Source organism: Monopterus albus, unplaced genomic scaffold (assembly GCF_001952655.1).
Source record: "Monopterus albus unplaced genomic scaffold, M_albus_1.0 scaffold325.1, whole genome shotgun sequence".
Taxonomy (NCBI): Eukaryota; Metazoa; Chordata; class Actinopteri; order Synbranchiformes; family Synbranchidae; genus Monopterus; species Monopterus albus.
In genome coordinates this window covers 347,312-368,145 of record NW_018128205.1, presented here as the reverse complement: position 1 = coordinate 368,145, position 20,834 = coordinate 347,312, and the positions used below count along the sequence as shown (strand labels likewise).

General features: G+C 44.7%; 1 protein-coding gene across 3 annotated transcripts in view; it reads right to left on the bottom strand.

The window, feature by feature from the left end:
• Window positions 1-20,834, bottom strand: part of LOC109974222 (post-GPI attachment to proteins factor 2) — a 29,711-nt gene that overhangs the window by 8,437 nt on the left and 440 nt on the right. The window contains exons 2-6 of one of the 3 annotated variants that reach the window (XM_020624315.1): window positions 18,152-18,325; window positions 16,870-17,119; window positions 16,595-16,701; window positions 14,675-14,783; window positions 10,933-13,250 (exon numbers count right to left, since the gene is read on the bottom strand). In XM_020624315.1, coding sequence (XP_020479971.1) covers window positions 13,120-13,250; window positions 14,675-14,783; window positions 16,595-16,701; window positions 16,870-17,119; window positions 18,152-18,319 — 765 coding nt within the window. In that variant the 5' untranslated portion in view covers window positions 18,320-18,325 and the 3' untranslated portion in view covers window positions 10,933-13,119. Of the gene's footprint in view, window positions 1-10,932; window positions 13,251-14,674; window positions 14,784-16,594; window positions 16,702-16,869; window positions 17,120-18,151; window positions 18,326-20,834 lie in introns of those variants that run through there. The other 2 variants (XM_020624316.1, XM_020624317.1) reach the window with 2 other exon arrangements.

Here is a 20,834-nt window from a genome sequence, read left to right as displayed (position 1 = left end):
GGGTCTGTCGGAGGTTTCTTCCGTTAAAGGGAGTTTTTCCTCCCCACTGTCGCCAAGTGCTTGCTCAAGGGGGATTTGTTGGGTTTTCCCTATGTAATAATATTGATAACAGTAAGGTCTAGACCTTACTTTGTAAAGTGTCCTGAGATGACTTTTGTTGTGATTTGGCGCTATACAAATAAAATTTGATTTGATTTGATCTGATTTGTATAAGCTAGCTAGCTCCACCCACCTATTCTTACCTGGCTGTTGTCTTCAAGCCCCAGAAATAGCACAAGTCCAAGTTGAAATGATATGTACGCAAACAAACGACAGTGAGTTTCAGTTTTGTGAGTTGGTTTTTGTTAGTTTGGTTGAGATAAAATCTGTTTTTATTTTTCAAAAAATCTTGAGCAAAATCAAATCTGAGTTTTCAAACCAGAGAGAATAAAACAGGCCCAGTGTGGGTCATGTTGTTTATAAATCAAGTTAGTCCTGCTACCAACTGTCTTTTCTACAATCTGGTGAAGTTTTTCTTGATTCCAGTGCAGTGCCCTGCTGTGTGCCCTCGAGTTTAAACATGAGGATTGTTTTAAATGAAGATGAAGATCAGAGGTTCAGGAGCAGGACTGCACCCCTAGTACATGCCTTGCCCTCCCGCCTGCCTATAAATACTTCCCCTCTGTACCAGTTGAGTGCTTTCGCTTCTTGTAAAACCCTCGCTGTCTATCCCGTCCTCCTTTGTCCTTTCTGCCCTCCAAGTACCTCTCCTCTTCCTTCCTCCTGTTCCTCCTGCTCACTATGGGGACCTACTGTACTCAAATACCACGTGGATTCGCTGAAAGCCTTCCCCAAAAATGCTCTCATAGTCACCAAGCAGCATCAGCACAAAGTTCCAGGTAAACGCATTTCCTTTTCCTTCCAGATGTGGTCCAGACTAGTGAAGCTAGTCGTGTTCAGCTGTTATTGGTTACTGGTTAACCAACTGGCTCTAAGCCAGACTACCAGACCTGCCCGGGGGGTTCCAGGTCAGTTAGGTGTCATTTTGTTTGGGATTCAGAAATAAACCAGCAGACTTACTCTACAGAGCCTTCAGTTACAGATAAATAAAACTGATGGAGTGTTTCTGATTGTGGACGGACGCATCCTGTGTCAAGGTGTTCATCTGCCTTCAGAGCAGCTTCATCTGATTTTCAGTCTTGTCACAAGCTGCAGCCGCTCGCACTGATGAAACACTGAAGCAGACAAATCATCAGAGGGAGAGAGGCACCACTCTCTGTCCAGTCTTACCTGCAGGGCTTGTCTGAAAATGAGAAACTGTCAGCAAACACTAGATTAATAAAGGTTTGGACGCTGCACATTCTTCAGCTGCAGGCTGAGCTGAAGACTCAGGACTGTGACAGTATCACGTTCTGTACCGTAATGGGTTTCAATTGTGAATCAGATAAAGGAGAAACAGAAGCACGTTAACAAAACCGAAGATATGAACATCACTACAGCTGGAGCTGGCAGCAACATGTAGTCCTCTGACAGAATCGTCACACTTTTTAGTTTCGCAAACATCCCAATTATCCCTTTAATCCAAAATAAAATGCATGTGGATATCTGAGGGTCAGAGGAAATCGGCGGCTGCTCCTTCCCACGACCCCTGAAGTCATCAAACTGTCAGGGAAACGTCTCATGGATAAATGCAGGGACACATTAACCTCTTGAGGGCCCCGGGGAAACAGTGTTTTTAGGCCCCTGCTCACCCCCGCTGTCCATGTCCATTTGATTGTTTCTCAGTTTCGCTGCGACTTTCTCGGTTTCCTATGATAATAAACTCAACATCTTTGTGGTTTTGACTGTTGCTCAGACAAAAACATTTGAATGCATTAGCAGAGGCCTCCGGGATAATGAAGACATTTGTCACAAGCTTCTGAGTTTAATCACACATAACTCACCGAGATGCCGACCTGTCACTGACCAGACAAGAGAGGCTTGGGTTTGATATTAAAGCCTGTCGTGCGTGGCTCTATAGCGCTAACAAACATATTGGCTTCTCTTACAGGATAAGGTGCACTTCATGTAGAATCAGCCAGGCTGTATTGTAGACACTTCCTTCTGCTGACACACAAGATGATTCACCTTGTTTTACCTGATAAAGCAACATTATGTTAGTGTGACGAGGAGACTCGAGCAAAGAAACGTGGCTGTTTTCAAGAGTCAAAAAAAGACTGCTAATGGAAGTGATGCATCTGACTTCTGGAGACTCTTTCTATTGGCTCACAGACCTGAAGGTGCCCACACAAGGAAGTCAGACAGACCTTGGTCCAGACCAGAGTCCAGGTCCTGTGTCCCATGTGTTTTGGTTTAGGAAACAAGAGGCTTGGTTGGAAAGATCACAAGCTCAGTGATATGTTCAGAAAGTCAAACACGCTCAGTCTCATGTTACAAGTCATTGTTGACTTTTTCCATTTTAAACCACAACCACCATCTGTCCTGATCCAAGAGCGCTGAGGCTAAACAGAACCACATGTCCCAGTCTGTTGTTTGACAAGAGAACGACCTCTGGGATACACCTATTGCTATTAGCGGAGCTGCTATTAAGAGCCTTGCTCGATGAGCTAATCAGACCGTTAGGGGCCATTAATACTGTCACCTGTCCCCTCTCTGTGCGCAGCAGCACACTGTCATGTCTGCTTCGTATCTGGCTTCGGTTACCAACTGGACAGGCTCCGAGCAGCAGACACATACACAGTTTCTTCAGAAATTATCTACGGCAGATACGACAGTGTGACTTGGCAGGTATGTTAAAACCTAACGATGTCTATTACATAAAGCAACAAGGCGTATACAGTTTTACGTGGCTATTGTAACATATTTCCTGCTGCACCTTGGTCCTATTTTCATGCCACCATTAGGAGACAGCCTGCAGCTTAGTCATACAAGGATTTAGAGAAATGTCAGACTGTTCCTTTAATGCCTTTCACGTTGGCTTTGAGAGCCTGAACGTCTCTGCAGAACGATCAATGGACACGGTCGACAGTTCAGCACATCCATAAAACTGGAGTCTCAGTATTACGAGTGTGCGTGTTATAGAGTCTGGCCTTGTTTTTAACCACCTCCTGGAGACAGAGTATTATCCTCTCAGACTGTCGCTGCCGGTCATACTGTAAACTCTATCTTCTCTAAACCCACCCATCTGAGCAGAAAACTCCTGCCACCCTTTAACAAAGCAAGAATCCCCCTCGACCACAGTCATAACTACAGTTTTCTGTGGTTCAGTTCACCTCTGTATATCTGCCCATAGTTCAGTTCAGTAGTTTCCTTTGAAGTCGACAGCAGATCCCAGTGTTGGAATGAATCATTTGGCCAAAGCTGTTTGCTGCAGAGATGCAGCTCACCGCTGGATGCAGCACATTACATCTATGTGTGAGCCAGTAGCTGATATTAATCCACTACATAAAACAGTCCCTGACCAATGCACTCTTCCCGAGTATTTGTATTTTTGTTGTGAATAAGTTTCATGACCGTTCCGTTTCATCGTCTTCCACATCGGTGACAGTGATGCTCTATGTGGAAATAAATGCCTCCCGTTTGCTGCATGACTCCAACAACTTCTGTTGCTGCTTCTGCAATTTTATGGATCACATTTATACCGATAGACCATAAACCAGCCGTTCCGAGACATGACTCAGTTCCAAAGGCTCATGGGGAAAAAAGCATCCCCCTGTACAGGCTGTTTGAACATTGGACAGAATGTGGCTCTGGGACGTTTTGTCTGCCATTTCTCTGACTTCACAGCCATTTCCTGAAAGTCTGAGGCAACTGGTGCTGCTGTTATGTTCAGCCTGTGCTGTGTGTCTGTGAATTTTATTGTGGTAGCAGCGTCCTCTCTGCTTGGCCCTGATACGTTTAGTTAGCTGAGTCCTGCAGGACCTGTCAGTCAGCAGCTTTTATCCCTGCAGCTGAAAAATAGGCAGAGAAGTGACATAGACGCCTTATTTTAGCCTCTGACTCCAACACAGACGAGGTCCCTGCTGTTGTCTCTATTCATGAACCTCACTGGAACATGCGTTTGTTCACATCTTATCTATGAAACATCATTTGGAGCTGTGATGAAACCGAGGGCCCAATGAAGCCGTTGATAGTTTCCACTGAAGCTACAGCAGTGAAGTCCAGTTCTAGGTCCAACAGCTGACACACTGTGTGTTTCAGGCTGCTTCATGAGCACTGCTCAGGCTCAGACTGAGCACTGAACATGTGTCACGATGCTGTTGATAAATTTCCCGTGAATAAAATCAAGCAGCTTATCACCGGCTGGATCCTGTAGTGACACAGCTTGTCTCTGGTGGCACCGTGTTACGTCAGCACATCTCCAGTGTGTGGGAGGACAGCAGGGTTTTTACTCGTGGTTTAGTGAATACCCATCTCCTGGAAGTTACAGTATGTTCAACTGAACGACAGCAGCAACACTATTTTCACAGAACTGTGACTGGACTCAGTTTTCTGTGGTGAGGAAACGTCATGTAGCCAGAATGTTGAGGCTGAGTGCAGATAATTTTCTGCAGTGGCCTCTGACCTCTATGCAGAGAGCTGCAGCACAAGCTCATTTCCATAGAAGGAGCAGCAGCGGTGGGATCCAGTGAGTCCATCCACCCTGCTGCAAAATCACCCTGGGCTTTTTACAGAGCCAGTGATTTATGTCCTCACTGCTTTTAAACTTTGAGGAAGAGGATCGGTCTTTTCTCCGATGAAGATCTGTGCTGCTCTAAAAGCAGTGAGCAGAAGGAGAAAATATGGAATGAGTGCAGACGTCTTCCCAGCAGCAGTGTGACCCTGCCAAGCTAAAAATGGCAGCATGTCTCTACGTTTCGGCCTGCATTCTTCTGCCTGCACCGGCCTGGGTTCAGTCTGATGCGGTCTGCTCGCTGTGACCCGGTGCTGTGGCCTGGTGTCGCACTATCCAGGAACACCTCGGGTTCAGGGCTCACTTCAGGCTAACTTCATTCTGGTGTTGTCACTTTTGGTTTCTGCAGCTTGTGCTGCTGTTAACCACTCCTGTGCCCCAGCAGGTGTTTGTGTTATTTGGCCTGAACCCATTGATATACGTAAATGTAGTGGGCAAAACACTGTAGTAGAGGCACATGTCAGTGTAATGCAAACTGAAACTGGTGGGGTAGATAGTAAATTACAATAAAATTAGCCACTATGCTCTGGGGCTGCAACAAAAAATAGAAACAAACCTCTAGAGTAAAATCATTTTCCATTCAGTTCCCTGTATAGAAACATGATATGGCACATAGTATTGAGTTAACATCCATGAGAACTGTGCATAACCATCTTATCTCTGGCTGATGTTTAACTGTGGTGTCTTATTGGAACATGAACTGAAAATAAAATTAAAACAGAGAAACACAGTTGACCCCAGACTCTTCTCAGCCCTGAGTAGTGTTTACAGGCATTCATTCCAACCTGTGCGCAACCTGAGATGCAAAACCCAGGGCAAAACAAAGTCCTCTAAGTTTTCAGTATTAATTTGCTTTGAGTTCACAATAACTTAAAAAAGGAGAGTGAGAGCCTCAGATGAACTTTATCAGTTCCTGCCTTCTCCTGTCGGGCCGGTGGCGTCTGAACACTCACAGAATCAACCTGGACCATTTTAGGTTTTCTGGAACTAATGAAACATTTCTAGGGTTAATATTGGACCATTAATCTCTCCAAAGTCAATTAAGCCACCCCCAACTATTAAATTAATAGCTAATCAGTTAATAAGATACAGAACCAAGGCAGCCATCTGCGGAGCCGACTCAACCAACTACCAGAAATGGTCGTCTCCCAACTGGGACTGCTCTACCCACTGCACTGCTGCCTTACCTGACCTGTAAAGCTTTAGCAAACGTTAACCATGAGTCAGTTCTTTGGCAGCCGCTTACACCAAAATGTTCTTCACCTACAGCAGAACATCGTTCTGACGAGTCCAGTCACAGGCTTTGCTTCTCAGAGTTCAGGATCTGTCCTACGTGGGTTAAATGGCTTAGGTGCCAGCAGTTGAACTCTGCAGAAACTCTCGCAGCGCTGAACGCACCATGAAGTTGGATATAATGGATTACCTCTCGGGGCTGTTTGTCCTCCTCCGCTCCAACTGGAGCCGAGTCATGGCAGGAAGCAGCAGCTGCCTGTGAAACTGGTGGGCAACGAATGGAGGAGAGGGAACATCCCTCTGACACGCTGTCTGTCCTCCTGCTGGGTTATTAGTAGTGAACCCTGTAAATCTGTACAGAACATTCTTTACAACCATCCATCAGTCGTCAGATTTCCTCCTTCCAGGAAGACATCACTTTTACTTCATTTCTGTATGAAGATCAAGCTACAGAAAAAATCCCTGAGTCATGGCTTGTAACGATCAGTAATAGTTTATGGAAGCAGATCACTGTCAACATTTGAGGGCGCTCTAGCCACATTTTGAGTGCTACTCAGTTTGAAACTCGCCATTTGAGAGCAGGGGACAGACTGAGGGGGACAATCTGAGTCAAGGCAGCTTTAAAATCATGAAAGTAAACATGAAGTTCTGCAGAGATGAGATGCTGATGTGACTCAGGTTTCTCCAGAAGGAGCTGCATTGTCCGAAGGAGCAGAGAGGGATAAAGGGAAAAATAAATAGCTGAGCTGAGTATGTTTCAGCATTATATTTCTAAGCACTGAGCAGGTTGTCTCGTTACGCAACTCATGATTCAGATGAGAAACAAGGCAACAGATTTACTGATGAAGATGAGGAAGAGCAGCAGGTGGTGGACAGGATGAAGAGGTGGAGGGTGAGGATGGAGATGAGGTCCAGCTGGAGTCTGACAGCAGAATCTCAGCCTGAAACCTCCTTCTGGTTTTTCCTTAAAAAGGTGTTGACTGGGTGCATGTGTGCGCACACACACACACACACACACACACACACACACACACTTTCTGCAGACTATTTTCAACCCTAGCTGAGACAAGAGAGCTTTTTCATCACGGTGCCCTTCTTATGTTTCTCCTGAGCTTCCATCTTTACCTGTAAAGTCACTGCTGTTTGTGACATTGTGGGTCATAAAATCAAACTTTTCACTTCTGATTAAATCACAACTTCACATTAAAAAGAATCAGAAAGACAGAGCTGACTGACCTCAGATCAGTGGAGCACTGATGGTAGTAACCCCCCCAGTAAAAAGCTAGGAAATGCAATGCATCAAATTCAAATTCAATCAAAATCCCATTGACCCTTCACAACAAACTCACTTTGACTCGTTTTAAACTGCAGTCAGTCTGTTTTCAGGTCACTGGAGTTGTAGTTAAAGCTGCATCAACTCAGATTGTCCCCCCACAGCCTAATAACCCCAGTGACAGTGGGATAGGGCCTGGTGTCTCTCAGCTACAACCCCCCCCAAACAAACATTCATCAGGCTGAATGCAGTGATTTACAACATGTTGATTCAGCCCGGACATATCAATGACTCTGAAGTGAAGTACTACAAATGTGGACTGTTGTGTAGTATTTGGGTAAATGTATTTAGTTATATTCCACCACTGATCAACAAAAGCTGCGTTTGTGGAACAAGAATAAAACAGCTGCCACATCTGGGCTGTTTCTTACAGGAGGACAGTCTCAGTTTAACGGCTCAGTGAACTGAACGTTTACACATGAAGTTACAGAAAAATCTAAACAAAGAAAAAGTACAGCATTGTTTAGGTCTCTTCAAAATGATCTGGACTAAACACTGGACTCGGCCTCATCATTTCTGAACCCCAGCCTGGACACACTGAGGTAAGTGCCTCTGTCCACTGAAACCAACCGAGACAGAGATTTAAAGCACTTGAGCCCCACTTGAACATTTCTGTTTTAGCTTGTTAATGAGGCTGCAGTAACAGGAAGCACAGGGAAAACAGAGAAGAACTGACAGCTTGGAGTCTGAGCTCCATCTCCAAGCATTTGATCTGCTCTCAGACTGATAAACACTGTCAGCAGCTCCGAGAGCTCATGGAGGAAATGTTTAAAGATCCAACCTGAGAGGTGAAGAAATGGGCACTGAGCAGCTCCACTTCAAAGTGAAACACAGACAGCATTCACGTAACCAGAGCTTTCAGTTTGGGTTAGTCATGGCTCAATTTGTGACAGACTGGATTCAAACCGCTGTGGCTCTAAGAATAACAACATGATGTGATCTTCCTGCACAAATACAGTTCAAAATGCTTCACAATGTCAAACCACACAGAAGTAAAAAAAGGAGAATGGGTAACAAACTGTAGCACCAAACTGTGTTCAACACCATTCACACAAACAGTGACAGTGTCTCAGGCCAAAACAAATCCGGTGTTAATAAAAATCTTAACTCAAGCTCCACTTACTGGCTCTTAACTGGGCTTTCAGCTGTATCTCATGGTCTTCTTCAGTGGATGAAGGTCTAGATTTCAGGTAGCTGTATGTAGTGGGGATGCCTATAAATCCTGAACTCCTACAGACAGTGAACTAACCACAGGAGTACTTTGCCCTTCACACCAGTTGCTATAGAAACACCAGATAGGACAACTCATCTGTCCATCGTTCTCCGTCCGTCTCCTCGTCCACTCATTAAACATCCGTGTCAGACCCACTCCAGCTCACATTAGCATCCAGCCAGTGCCTAGCGGATGCTAATCATGCCATTGTAATGTGGGTGACGAGCAGCACTCATTGCTGACATTAATTAACGGATGCTAATGTGAGGTGTTTGGCAGCGCTCCAGCTCAGCTCATCCAACCCACGACTGGATTATTAACATTTCCATTTTTTACTGAAGGAGTCTAAACACAAAAACCTGCCAGGAGGGTTTTATGTTTGGGCTGAGAACAGGACAGGAACCTGCACCTGGATCAGTCTGTCTTAATTTCATCCTCATGGCTGCAGTAACAATCCAGAAAATACTTGGGCCACAGGACAATATCCCCCCAGCCAAAAGTGCTTAGAGGAACCACAAACCAAACTCAGAGTAAATGTGAGCTCAGGTTCACATCCGTGTTCGAGGCCTTCAGCACTGAACTGAAAACAGTCATACACCCTCACCCCAAAATCGGGTGTTAGCTGACGTCACTGTGTAGACTGTGGAGGAGGTGGAGGAGTGATGAAGGAGGAGGAGGGGATGTCTGGAGGTCAAACCAGACTGGCCCCCAGGAAAGTTCCCAAACCTGTGCACAGTACAACTCACAAAGAAGAAACATAAAAACGTTTGTGAACCTCGGGTATCACTTCTGTTCCAGAAGTTCAATGCCACGTGTCCATGTTCATTAAAGGGCTGCGAGAGACAGAGTCGGCACAAATCGGAGAACAAGCTCCTCCTGCTCCTCTTCATCACCCGGTCAGCTCGGGGTGGGGACAAAGAACCCTGAGTCATGTCCTGACCAATTTCCTGTTTGAGACATGATAAATCACACTGCTTCACAGAGGTGGAGACGCGTCATGCCGTCATCATGGCAACAATAACCTGTACCAACAGGTCAGGTCGAAACTTCAGGGCACCTGAAGGTCATTATATCCTGTTTTCATGTTCTTCTCTGCAGGGTTACCCAGAGACACCGCCAACCTCCGTCACTCCACCTCCATCATCTCCGGTCGTCACAGGTACAGGATGTTCAGAAGCACAAACTGCAGGCGAGCGCTGTTCAGGATTCAGATGAGTCACATTAGCTTCATAAACAGGTCATCCTTGTATCTTTGTGAGGACCCTCACTTGCACATCAGCCCCTGAGCAGACCTAAACCTGGCTATAACAACCCCGCTGCCGTTACACCGTGCTGTGGCTGCCCTCCTGTCGTGGACCAGCTACATGTCTCCATGTCAGCTCCTGTGTACACATTGTTTGGTTTCTTATCTTACACTGGTCTTCATATTTTTCTCTGCATCTGCGTTTCATGTTCTGTGGACTATTGTGACACATCTTGTTAAATCAGTAAATTTGCTGTATAGGATGAGGTCCTGCTGTCACTGTGGATGTGAGGATTTTATGTTGTGTCTTGTCTTTCTACATCTTGTTGGAAACAAATGTTTCACATGTTATATTTAGATTTTTTAGGTCTCTGATACAGAGATAAGATAAATCCTATAAAGTCATCCTGGCACCGTGTATCCTCACAACAAAAGCTTACAGATAAACTTTGACACACAACCAAGGAAATATGTGCTCTCATGAATCGATTATCGATAACTGTATTGATTTCTGTAGAGACTGTACAATATCGATGTTCATGATGGCGCCCAGCCGTTGTACCCTCAGGAGGAAGTTAGTCACATTTTGACCTGGAGCAGACAAGAACGTGATGGATTTGTCTCTGAGCTGTGGTGATGGCACAAACGCTAATGCTGACGTTATTTCTTTTTCCATGAGCTGTGTCTTGTTCAGAGCTTGAAGACAATACACATTACAACAGAGAGACTACACTACAACTCTGTCCCTTGCTTTTCAGAAAAAAACCTGAGCTCTCTTCACGTCCCAGCTGATGTTTACCTCCCAGTGCCACACACCTGGTGTGTCCACAGCAGTGTGAACAGACCAGAGCAGATCTGGGCCACATGCGTATGTGCTCCTAGACCCAATTCCTCTCCAACCTCTGACTGTGCAAGTGCCGTCAGAACGGTCAGATCAGAATCCATGTGGTCATTTTACCATCTCCTCCTCTGCACATATGGCCTGTCGTCATCATTCGGCGTCGGCCCCTCACAGACCGGTAATAGTAAACACGGAGAGTGGCGACAGCAACCGGGTCCGTGGAGAGACGAGGATGTTTGACATGTGGTGGACGTTTATGGAGAAGCTTCTGATCAGGCCAAACAGGGAGGCACATATCGTAACCCAGTAGTTTGGGAGGAAACTGGGCCATTTGACTGTTACACACACCATCTGGTTGTTATTCTTGTGTGCATGTGACTCACATTTCAGTTACATCTGTGGCAGTTATGGAGCTCAGCGGTGTTCACACCAGAGCCAGGTACATGGCGCTGACACACATGGATGGGAAGCTTCTTTTAACAGAAGCTGATCTCTCCTCTCATATTATGATTTAAAATAAACAAAAATGAGACCCCATTGCATTGAAGGCAGGTATTTCATATCAGATCAGATCTCTTTATTGTCATTGTACAAGTGCAACGAAATGGAATGGGACCTTTTGTTTGTACAATAACTACCACATGAAGCATGATGGGAAGTGACAAGCTCCTTTATCAGAAACCAGTTCACATGGAGGATTGAAGGAAAGGACGTCTGGTGTCAATTAAATCATGCTTCCTCAGTTCCTCAGTTTGTCCTTGCATCTTTTCCTTGTGTCTTAGGTGGGTGGGACCAGGACGCAAGGGGGAAAAAAGACGCAAGTGAGGGAAACGCGGCCCCATATAAGGGACTTGGGAAGCAGCCGCCTCCAGTCCATTAAAAGAAGCCTCACTTGTGACTTCATATTTATCACAGGAAAAGACATTTATAACAGTAAATTAAACATAATAAAATGTCAGCTGTGAAATCTTATGTGTTGCTTTGCTGTATTTCATTAAAACATTCAAATACAGCACAAATTTCGGTGCTTTCTATGGCCGGAGCAGAGCCCTGCTGCAACTCGGCGGCTGCAGACATCTGTGTGTTTCTATCTGAGGGAGCCGATTGGTCACACAGATGTCACGCTGAACCTTTACTCTGAAGCGTATAAGCAGCACGATGAGCAGATGCTGAGTCGCTCTGTCACTGAAGCTTTTTAACTAAACAAAGCCATGTTTTTTTTTTTTGTTTTTTTTTTATTTTTTCATCCTGTTTATATTGTTTAGTTTGAATTATTATTTATCTTCTTCTGGGCGTTCTTTATTTGTATGAGCAACCAACTCCATTTCGTTGCTTGTACCATTGTGTGCATACAATGAGAATAAAGTCTTTCATTCATTTCATTCATTACCTGAGTCAGCAGAAAATCAGGAGAAGGAGGAGTTTGGTTTCTTTTCTCAGCAGTAAGAAGATTTTTATCAAAAGGTGGACGGTGACTCACATCCAGCACACACGATGTCAGTGGTAATGTGAACCTCCTGACTCCCCAGTGTTCCCAGTCTGCCCTCCACAGCGAGAGCCTCACCATTCACAGCTATCCCCAGGACTGTGCCCGTACTAGTGTCCGCACCAGTCAGTCCTGTTCACTAACTCAAACTGGTCAACCAAACTGGACAAAGTCTCATAATAACTGAAACTACTTGGTCCTTTATTGGTCCTATGATAAATACAATGTATTTACTCTTTACTAACACCTAATCAATACTGTTGCTTTTTAAAATCGTTTTACTTGATGCTATTACTTTTTTCCCCCTGGTGTAAAATGTTACAGTGATAGAAAGTACTCCACTAACATCAAGTATAGTTTTGAGCTATTGGTACTTTTGAGTATTTCCATTTTCTGCTACTTCTTACTTGGACTGTCCGTGTTCACTGGACCAAACTGAAGCAGTAGGACGCTGTGGTATCGACTCAGCTGTTGTGTGCTTGTTAGTCATCAGCGCTAACTTCGCTCACATGTTCACTGCTCAGTGTCGACAAAGTGACGGGACACAACAGACACAGGCAACAAACAGATAGTGCAGTAAAAAGTACCAGGTTTGTCTCTGATATGGAGAAATGTCACAGTAAGAGGTAGCAGAACATGGGTATGGGCATATCTCAGGTACAAATAGCTCAGAACTGTACTTAAGCGCAGTCATGTACTATGTGATTTTAAAATTACACTTTTTAAAAACATTTTGGGTTTTCACAATTGTCCAAAACATTTTTCTTCAATTCCATAACTTTTCCAGGTTTTCCATAACCACATAAAACCTGCTGCAGACAAACATGCACTCAGCAGGTGACAGGTGAGGTCACTGCTGAGACTCGAGTATCGTTTTGACAGAAACTCGTAGATAGCTGTGATCCTACAGATCACCACCAGGCTCCAACTGTCCCATCCTGAAGCTGCAGGTACAAGAACACAGGTGTTGCTGGGTGATCAGGTGAAGGTTTAATCTCTCCTGCAGAGCTAACAAACAGCATCAGGATGCTGCCTACATGTGTTCAAGGTGTAAGCGGGAGTTTAAACTAACGTTCCAGCAGACTTCTTTCACCTGTGTCCAACAGCTGAGGCTGCAGCTCAGTAGCGCTTGTCTTCAGGCGGCGTGGCCACAATCACCTCTTTGCTCCCAAAGTCCCAGAAGGCCGTCATGTGGAAGGCCATGTTGGAGAAGACCACCAGGTACTCAAAGAAGGCAAACAGGGTGTAGACTGCAGGGTGGAGAGTAGACAGACAGCCTGTGAATGACTGAGCAGCGACAGGGTTTCTGCAGGTCACCAAGTCAAACTCAAGACTTTGACCATTTAACACCACATGGTGGAGTCCTGCCTGGCTCCAGTTTGCAAACCCGCACCAAACGACCGACGCAGCACGTGAGCTTCTGCAGCTGTCGGTGTGTTTCCTGAGTGACGAGGTGTCAGGCTGCATCTGTCAAACACTTGGACACTTTCTACTGGCAGCAAAGCCACACTCGACGCACACCGCTCGAGGCACACCGCTCGAGGCACACCGCTCGAGGCACACCGCTCGACACTGTATCAACCTTTTGAAGTGAGATGATTTGATGCCTTGCCTCACCATGCCAAATATCATGACCACCCCAAAACAAGGCCTCGATAAGGTCATGTGTGTGTCGGGCCTGTAAAAAAATTGCAGAGTCCCTCCAAACTGTGTGAGCAGTCTGGATGGAGGTGAGTTTGTCTGCCCCGGCATATCGTTTAGAACACAATCTCTTCTATGATTACACAGTCACCTCTATAAATCATGTTGTTATGGCACAGTAATGTTCCACGGTGATATAAATAATCGGAGGACTTAACAAGCATAATTAACAAACCATTGAGTGTGAATGGTACCAGCAGTGCTCGCTCACGGCCTCACTTCTCATCATGTCGTGCCCTGAATACTACATAGAAGTGTAATGTTAAGCATCGACCTGCAGATACAGAACAGCCGTCATCTTATCCATCACCACTGACAACGCTGATCTTGGCGCCTGTAACCACACTCACTTTCTCCCACACATCCGACTTGGCCTTTGATGACACACTGGCCACAGTTCTGCATTAACCAGTGGACACTGTGGCCTGTAGGGCCATTTGATTCACTGACGGCTGCTAGCCTACATCGACGTCAGATCATTAGTGCTTGAGCTAGCCCGGTGTGAGCCGAGGGGTCAAAGGCCATGAGCACATCACTCTGGGTTTGGATGTGGATTTCAGCCACTGCTCGTCAACATCTAGTTTTTTTTTTTTTTTCAAACCAACAAATTCTTAGCCCACCCCCATGCAGGACTACCACAGTACGAAGTGTACCAGCTGTTTCATGATCAAACTGGTCAGAGTAAAAACAATGTGGTCTAGATTTATTCATTATATCACAGTTTATCAGGATTAACCAGTTAAAATGATCAATTCATTTAAGTTCCCAAATATAACTGTTTTTCTAGATCATTTCCATGTTTGACAAAGTGGGCGTCGTCTAACATTTGAGGACAAAACATGTTGACAGCATTAGATACCCTTTTCTGAATGTGGCGAATGTGCCAGTGTAAGAGAGATGCATTGTGGGTATTCTTTAGGTCATCTGGTAATGATCCTGTGAAACTCACAAAGAGCGGGACTGTGACACTTACTTCCTTGTTCGCAGTAGTGGTTGTGGCGTCTGAAGAAGTAATATGCCGCCCCACAACAGCAGCTGTTGAACAGAAAGAGACGCACTTTCCATCGGTATGACGTCCTCTCCTGAGACACACAGGGAAACTGAGATGTGATGGATTTACAGATAATTATCTCTGAAAACACAAGCACAGACAATGAGAGCTGACTGAACACCCCATGTTTTCTTCAGTAATCTTTGTCGTCCTCGTTCAGCCACTCAGTGACCCACAGCCGCAACCACCAGTCAGTTCACCAATAGAAACTGCAACTAAATTAAGAGGCGGTTCCTCCTTGAATCAGGGCTTCCTGGAGACAGCTGTCTCATGTGACAACCTTGATGACTGAAGTTTAAACTGATGAGTGTGTGAATAACCCTCGACATAGAATCTGTTAGCGGATTTAAATCTCAGTGTGTCTGGTTAAACTCTGCTCCGTTGACACCGAGTTAAATCGGCTTTATGTTTCCTGTTCGCGTGGCAGACTCTTGACTGCAGCGCAGCATGTGAGAACAGGTTCAGGTTCCTGCAGCTGAAAAACAGATGATCTGGACTGCCCTTTTCTTTCCAGGCTTTATTTAAAACAAAACGTCACAATACATCAGTCTGTGGCTATGGGTGGGGAAACAGACTCAGCCTGCATTTAATGACACATTCTCAAGGACCTCATGATGCTCCCCTCTAGCCAGCACCACAAATACTCTTCAAAGCCTGCAAGGGCCTCCATGTGATCCTCCTTAGGAACTTTAAGGACAACCTTAAGTACCACCAAACTCCCTTGAACCACAACGACAAAGACAACCTACTCCACAATCCTGAAATCCTCCTCATGGACCACTAAGATGCACATAACGAGGCCCAGAGCACCCGTGAAACCCCCTAAGGAACCCTTGAAAGTCTTTCTGCAGTCCCTGTTCATTGTCAGGGACCCTCAAACTCACCTAAAGGCCACCTCAAACACTGCTAGACCTACTACAATGACCCCACACCCTTCACAAGGACTAAATGATCCTCCTCAAACACTTATAGCACCTGTTCAAACACCACAGGCCCTTTCTCAAGGACCAGTAAAAACTTCTGCAAGCACCCCGAACACCACATTAATAGATAAAAGATTCCTAACCCATTCTCGAGGACCACTGGGACGTTAGTCAAAACAGCTAGGAGCTCCTAAAGGAACCCTACAACCTCCTCAAGCACCTCTGGATTTTGATAGGGGCCCCTCCTGGAAGCTCCTCAAGGACCACTGGAACCTGCTAGCCCCCCTCAGATTCTCTGACAAGTGTCTGGTTGTGTCAGGTCCAAACCTGCTCTGAGGTCTTGCAGTGACTTGCAGCTGTGTGGCGCCCCCCGCAGACAAAAATCACATGAGAACATTTCAACACTGGCTGCTGTCAGACTGATGTAACTGGGCCAGACATTTTTTGTTAGGTTTCGGGCCAATCATGGACAGATTACAACAAAACTGGCCCCTGGGCACAGACATGAAAGGGGCCACTCAATCTCCCATAGGAGAGGGACCCCCACCCTTCGTGGCTTGTCAGAGTCTCACTGTGTCTCTTTCTGGATATTCTGCATCTGGAGACCAGGGGCCTCTACCCCCCCGGGCCTCTGCCCCGCAGACACATTCAGTGATCCATCAAATTTTAATACATTTTTTTTCCTGATGACAATTTATCTTAAATCCTGTCACATCAGAGTTTGCTGTGAGTTTAGTGAAGAGATCGACATCATCTACATTAGTTCTGATGGAAAATAAACTTGGTGCACGTTTAAAACACTCATGTAGAAACACTACACATCAGTATATCCTCCCGTCTAATAGAACCTGGAGCTGTGATCCCTTGTGACAGCCCTTCTAATAGATTGTACAGTGAGAATAAGACAAAGGCCATTTACCTCTGGGTTCACATGGTATGAGCTGATCACCCGCCACAGTATGCATGTAAAGAGCATGTGCAGCAGCGAGCTCGCTATGAACACAGTGAAGCCATTTTTATGGATATCTGCAGAGACAAACAAGTTGTTAACACTTTCACATGTGATGGATCGGTGCATCTGCAGTACAGTCATCCTCTTTCCGTTTTAATGGGGTTTGTGTGAAATCCATCCGATTCTCTGATTCTTTAAATCCCGACTGCAGGACCTGGGCCAGCTGACCGTGTTGTACTCACTGTAGGTTTCAGTGGACGACACGTATGTGAGCAGCAGCAGGCCCGTGTTCTCGGCCAGGCTGCACAGGAGGGCCAGAACACTCAGCAGCAGCTCTGGGAGCCTCCTGGCGAAGCGGCTGTGGTAGAAGTTGAAATAGGTGATGGTCACGAGGTAGCGCGGTGCTGAGTGCAGGCCGATGCAGCCGCGCCAGATGTAACGCTCGGGCATGCGGCTGATGGCAGAGCTGATGGACGGGAGGTAGTTTGACACCTGAGTGGTGAGAAACAAATTTCAGCTTTTCTAACAGGAAACAGATCAAGGAGATGGTTAAAGGTCATCTGGCAAAACCAGATCCCTGCATAGCTCCTTTAAGCTGCAGATAAACATTTCAGAAAAGGTTAATGACAGAAAACATCTAGACAGATGGCTTAATGAGCATCACTAGTGCTTTTCAGCAACACTTCAGGTGGAGGCTGCTGAATAAACAGATAAATGGCACCACAGTTAAACAACTGGAACAATGTGAAACATCTTCACAGGAGAAACTAGAACCAATACTGTGCATTCGCAAACACTTAAACTTATGACTACAGTGTTAAAAATCATTCATTAAATGCACCAAGCACCATGCACAAAACACCAAGCATAAAATTAAACAATAAAATCTTCCAAAGCATAAACTGATTATGAATGTTTCATTCATTCAGAGCTGCCTCCTATAATTATTTTCACTATGAATGAAACTGCCAATAATTGATTGTTTTGTCCATAAAATGTTAGAAAACTGTGAGAAATTTTGTTTCCTGTGATGTGGGACAAATCAAGCTGAGGTTTGGCCTTTAACAAATGACAAGTCATCAATTATCTAAACAGTTGGCAAGTAACATTCTGTCAGTCAACTTATTAACGGATAAATCCTTCGACATTCAAGCACAAACGTGTCACAGTCTAGGGCAAATCCCTGCCCACTGTGTATCTGCACCGACTTCAGAAACATTCTCACCACTTCCAACATGTGCTTTGTGTTTGGTCCATCTTCCTTCTTATGCTTAATGAATACAAGTTTACTGCAGATGTAATACTCTTCGACATAAGCTTTTTACTATAAACAGAATGACACTGTGTTTCAGCGTTTAGTTGCGAACCACAACTGCAGCCAAATTAAAAAACGGACACTGTTACTTCTAAATGAACATTTTTCAGTGGTTTTTGTGCGACTCACTTCCACAGCTGCAGCCAAATTAAAAAACTGACACTGTTACTTCTAAATGAACATTTTGCAGTGGTTTTTGTGCGACTCACTTGACAGTGTGTGTATGTTGCATCCTCAAAGTGGTACATGAGTGAAATGAAGAGGCAGGCGACGAGGCCGGTCAGAGGAAGCAGCACCGTCCCCACAGCAAAGCTGGTAAAACGGAGCCGGATGAGGGGCCGGTCCCGGTCCAGGCTTCCGTATGGCCCCTGCAGCATCCTGGACTAGTCAGATGAAACATCACATTAGAGCTTTGTAAAATGCCTCTCTCTCAGCATCTGAGCTTCATTGGAACATATTCATCATGTGCCTATATGAGAAAAGCTAATGACTATTACCATGAGCCCATCAGTAATCAGTACATTTTCTAATTCATTGATTGACTGTTTAATCCATCATATGAGAAGAGAAACCTGTCCCTCAGAATTTCATAGACTCCCAGGTGATGTTTGCAAAAGGTCTTGTTTACAGTTGCAGCTGACTACATTATTATTTTGGTCTGTAAGAACTGAGAAAATAAAAGAATCAATCCAATCTACTTCTTTCTTTTCAACAGCTCTAGGTGACATCTTCAGGTGTTTTGTCTGACCAATGGTCCAAAACCCAACAGACTGATTATGATTTACACTGGTTTAAGTTCTGAAGACGTGACTTTGAAGTCTGAGTAACTGGGATGGAGAATTTATCATTATTTTCTTACATTTTACAAACCAATCAATCAATGGATAGACTAACAGAGTAATCAGCAAATTGATCATTAGTTGCAGTCCTAAATAAGGTTAGTTAAAATAAACTCCACCTGAAACAGCAAAATTCAGCATAAACTGTATATTTTCAGTAATAATAATGTAATGATGTATAAAACATTTATAGTACAACATCACATGAACTATATACACTCACTCGGGGCATTCTCTGTATTCAGTACTTCTGCTTTTAAGTAGAATATCCTAATAATACTGACGTATCTTCGCTCAAGTATTTTTAAATTATGGTACTGGCTCTCAAATTTACACAAAGAATCTGACAACTTCTTGTATAGTACTACATTTATAACAAAAACATATATACAGTGGGTACGGAAAGTATTCAGACCCCCTTAAATTTTTCACTCTTTGTTATATTGCAGCCATATGCTAAAATCATTTAAGTTCATTTTTTTCCTCATTAATGTACACACAGCACCCCATATTGACAGAAAAACACAGAATTTTTGACATTTTTGCACATTTATTAAAAAAGAAAAACTGAAATATCACATGGTCATAAGTATTCAGACCCTTTGCTCAGTATTTAGTAGAAGCACCCTTTTGAGCTAATACAGCCATGAGTCTTTTTAGGAATGATGCAACAAGTTTTTCACACCTGCATTTGGGGATCCTCTGCCATTCCTCCTTGCAGATCCTCTCCAGTTCTGTCAGGTTGGATGGTAAACGTTGGTGGACAGCCATTTTCAGGTCTCTCCAGAGATGCTCAATGGGGTTTAAGTCAGGGCTCTGGCGGGACCATTCAAGAACAGTCACAGAGTTGTTGTGAAGCCACTCCTTCATTATTTTAGCTGTGTGCTTAGGGTCATTGTCTCGTTGGAAGGTGAACCTTCGGCCCAGTATGAGGTTCTGAGCACTCTGGAGAAGGTTTTCGTCCAGGATATCCCTGTACTTGGCCACATTCATCCTTCCCTCGATTGCAACCAGCCGTCCTGTCCCTGCAGCTGAAAAACACCCCCATAGCATGATGCTGCCACCACCATGCTTCACTGTTGGGACTGTATTGGACAGGTGATGAGCAGTGCCTGGTTTTCTCCACACATACCGCTTAGAATTAAGGCCAAAAAGTTCTATCTTGGTCTCATCAGACCAGAGAATCTTATTTCTCACCATCTTGGAGTCCTTCAGGTGTTTTTTAGCAAACTCCATGCGGACTTTCATGTGTCTTGCACTGAGGAGAGGCTTCCGTCGGGCCACTCTGCCATAAAGCCCCGACTGGTGGAAGGCTGCAGTGATGGTTGACTTTCTACAACTTTCTCCCATCTCCCGAGACCTCAGACTGGGCCGAAGGTTCACCTTCCAACATGACGATGACCCTAAGCACACAGCTAAAATAACGAAGGAGTGGCTTCACAACAACTCCGTGACTGTTCTTGAATGGCCCCGCCAGAGCCCTGACTTAAACCCAATTGAGCATCTCTGGAGAGACCTGAAAATGGCTGTCCACCCACGTTTACCATCCAACCTGACAGAACTGGAGAGGATCTGCAAGGAGGAATGGCAGAGGATCCCCAAATGCAGGTGTGAAAAACTTGTTGCATCATTCCCAAAAAGACTCATGGCTGTATTAGCTCAAAAGGGTGCTTCTACTAAATACTGAGCAAAGGGTCTGAATACTTATGACCATGTGATATTTCAGTTTTTCTTTAATAAATCTGCAAAAATGTCAAATTCTGTGTTTTTCTGTCAATATGGGGTGCTGTGTGTACATTAGAGGAAAAAAATGAACTTAAATGATTTTAGCATATGGCTGCAATATAACAAAGAGTGAAAATTTTAAGGGGGTCTGAATACTTTCCGTACCCACTGTAGCTGATTGAATCTTACCACTACACCGTTTGCTTGATTACCTGCCTGCTGACCTGTAATCATTCATCTCATACAAGTCCGAGTTCTTCTCTGCTACAGAGCGAGTTAACTTTAAAATTTCAAGAATTATCAGTGGACTTTGGCGTGCTGCTCTCAC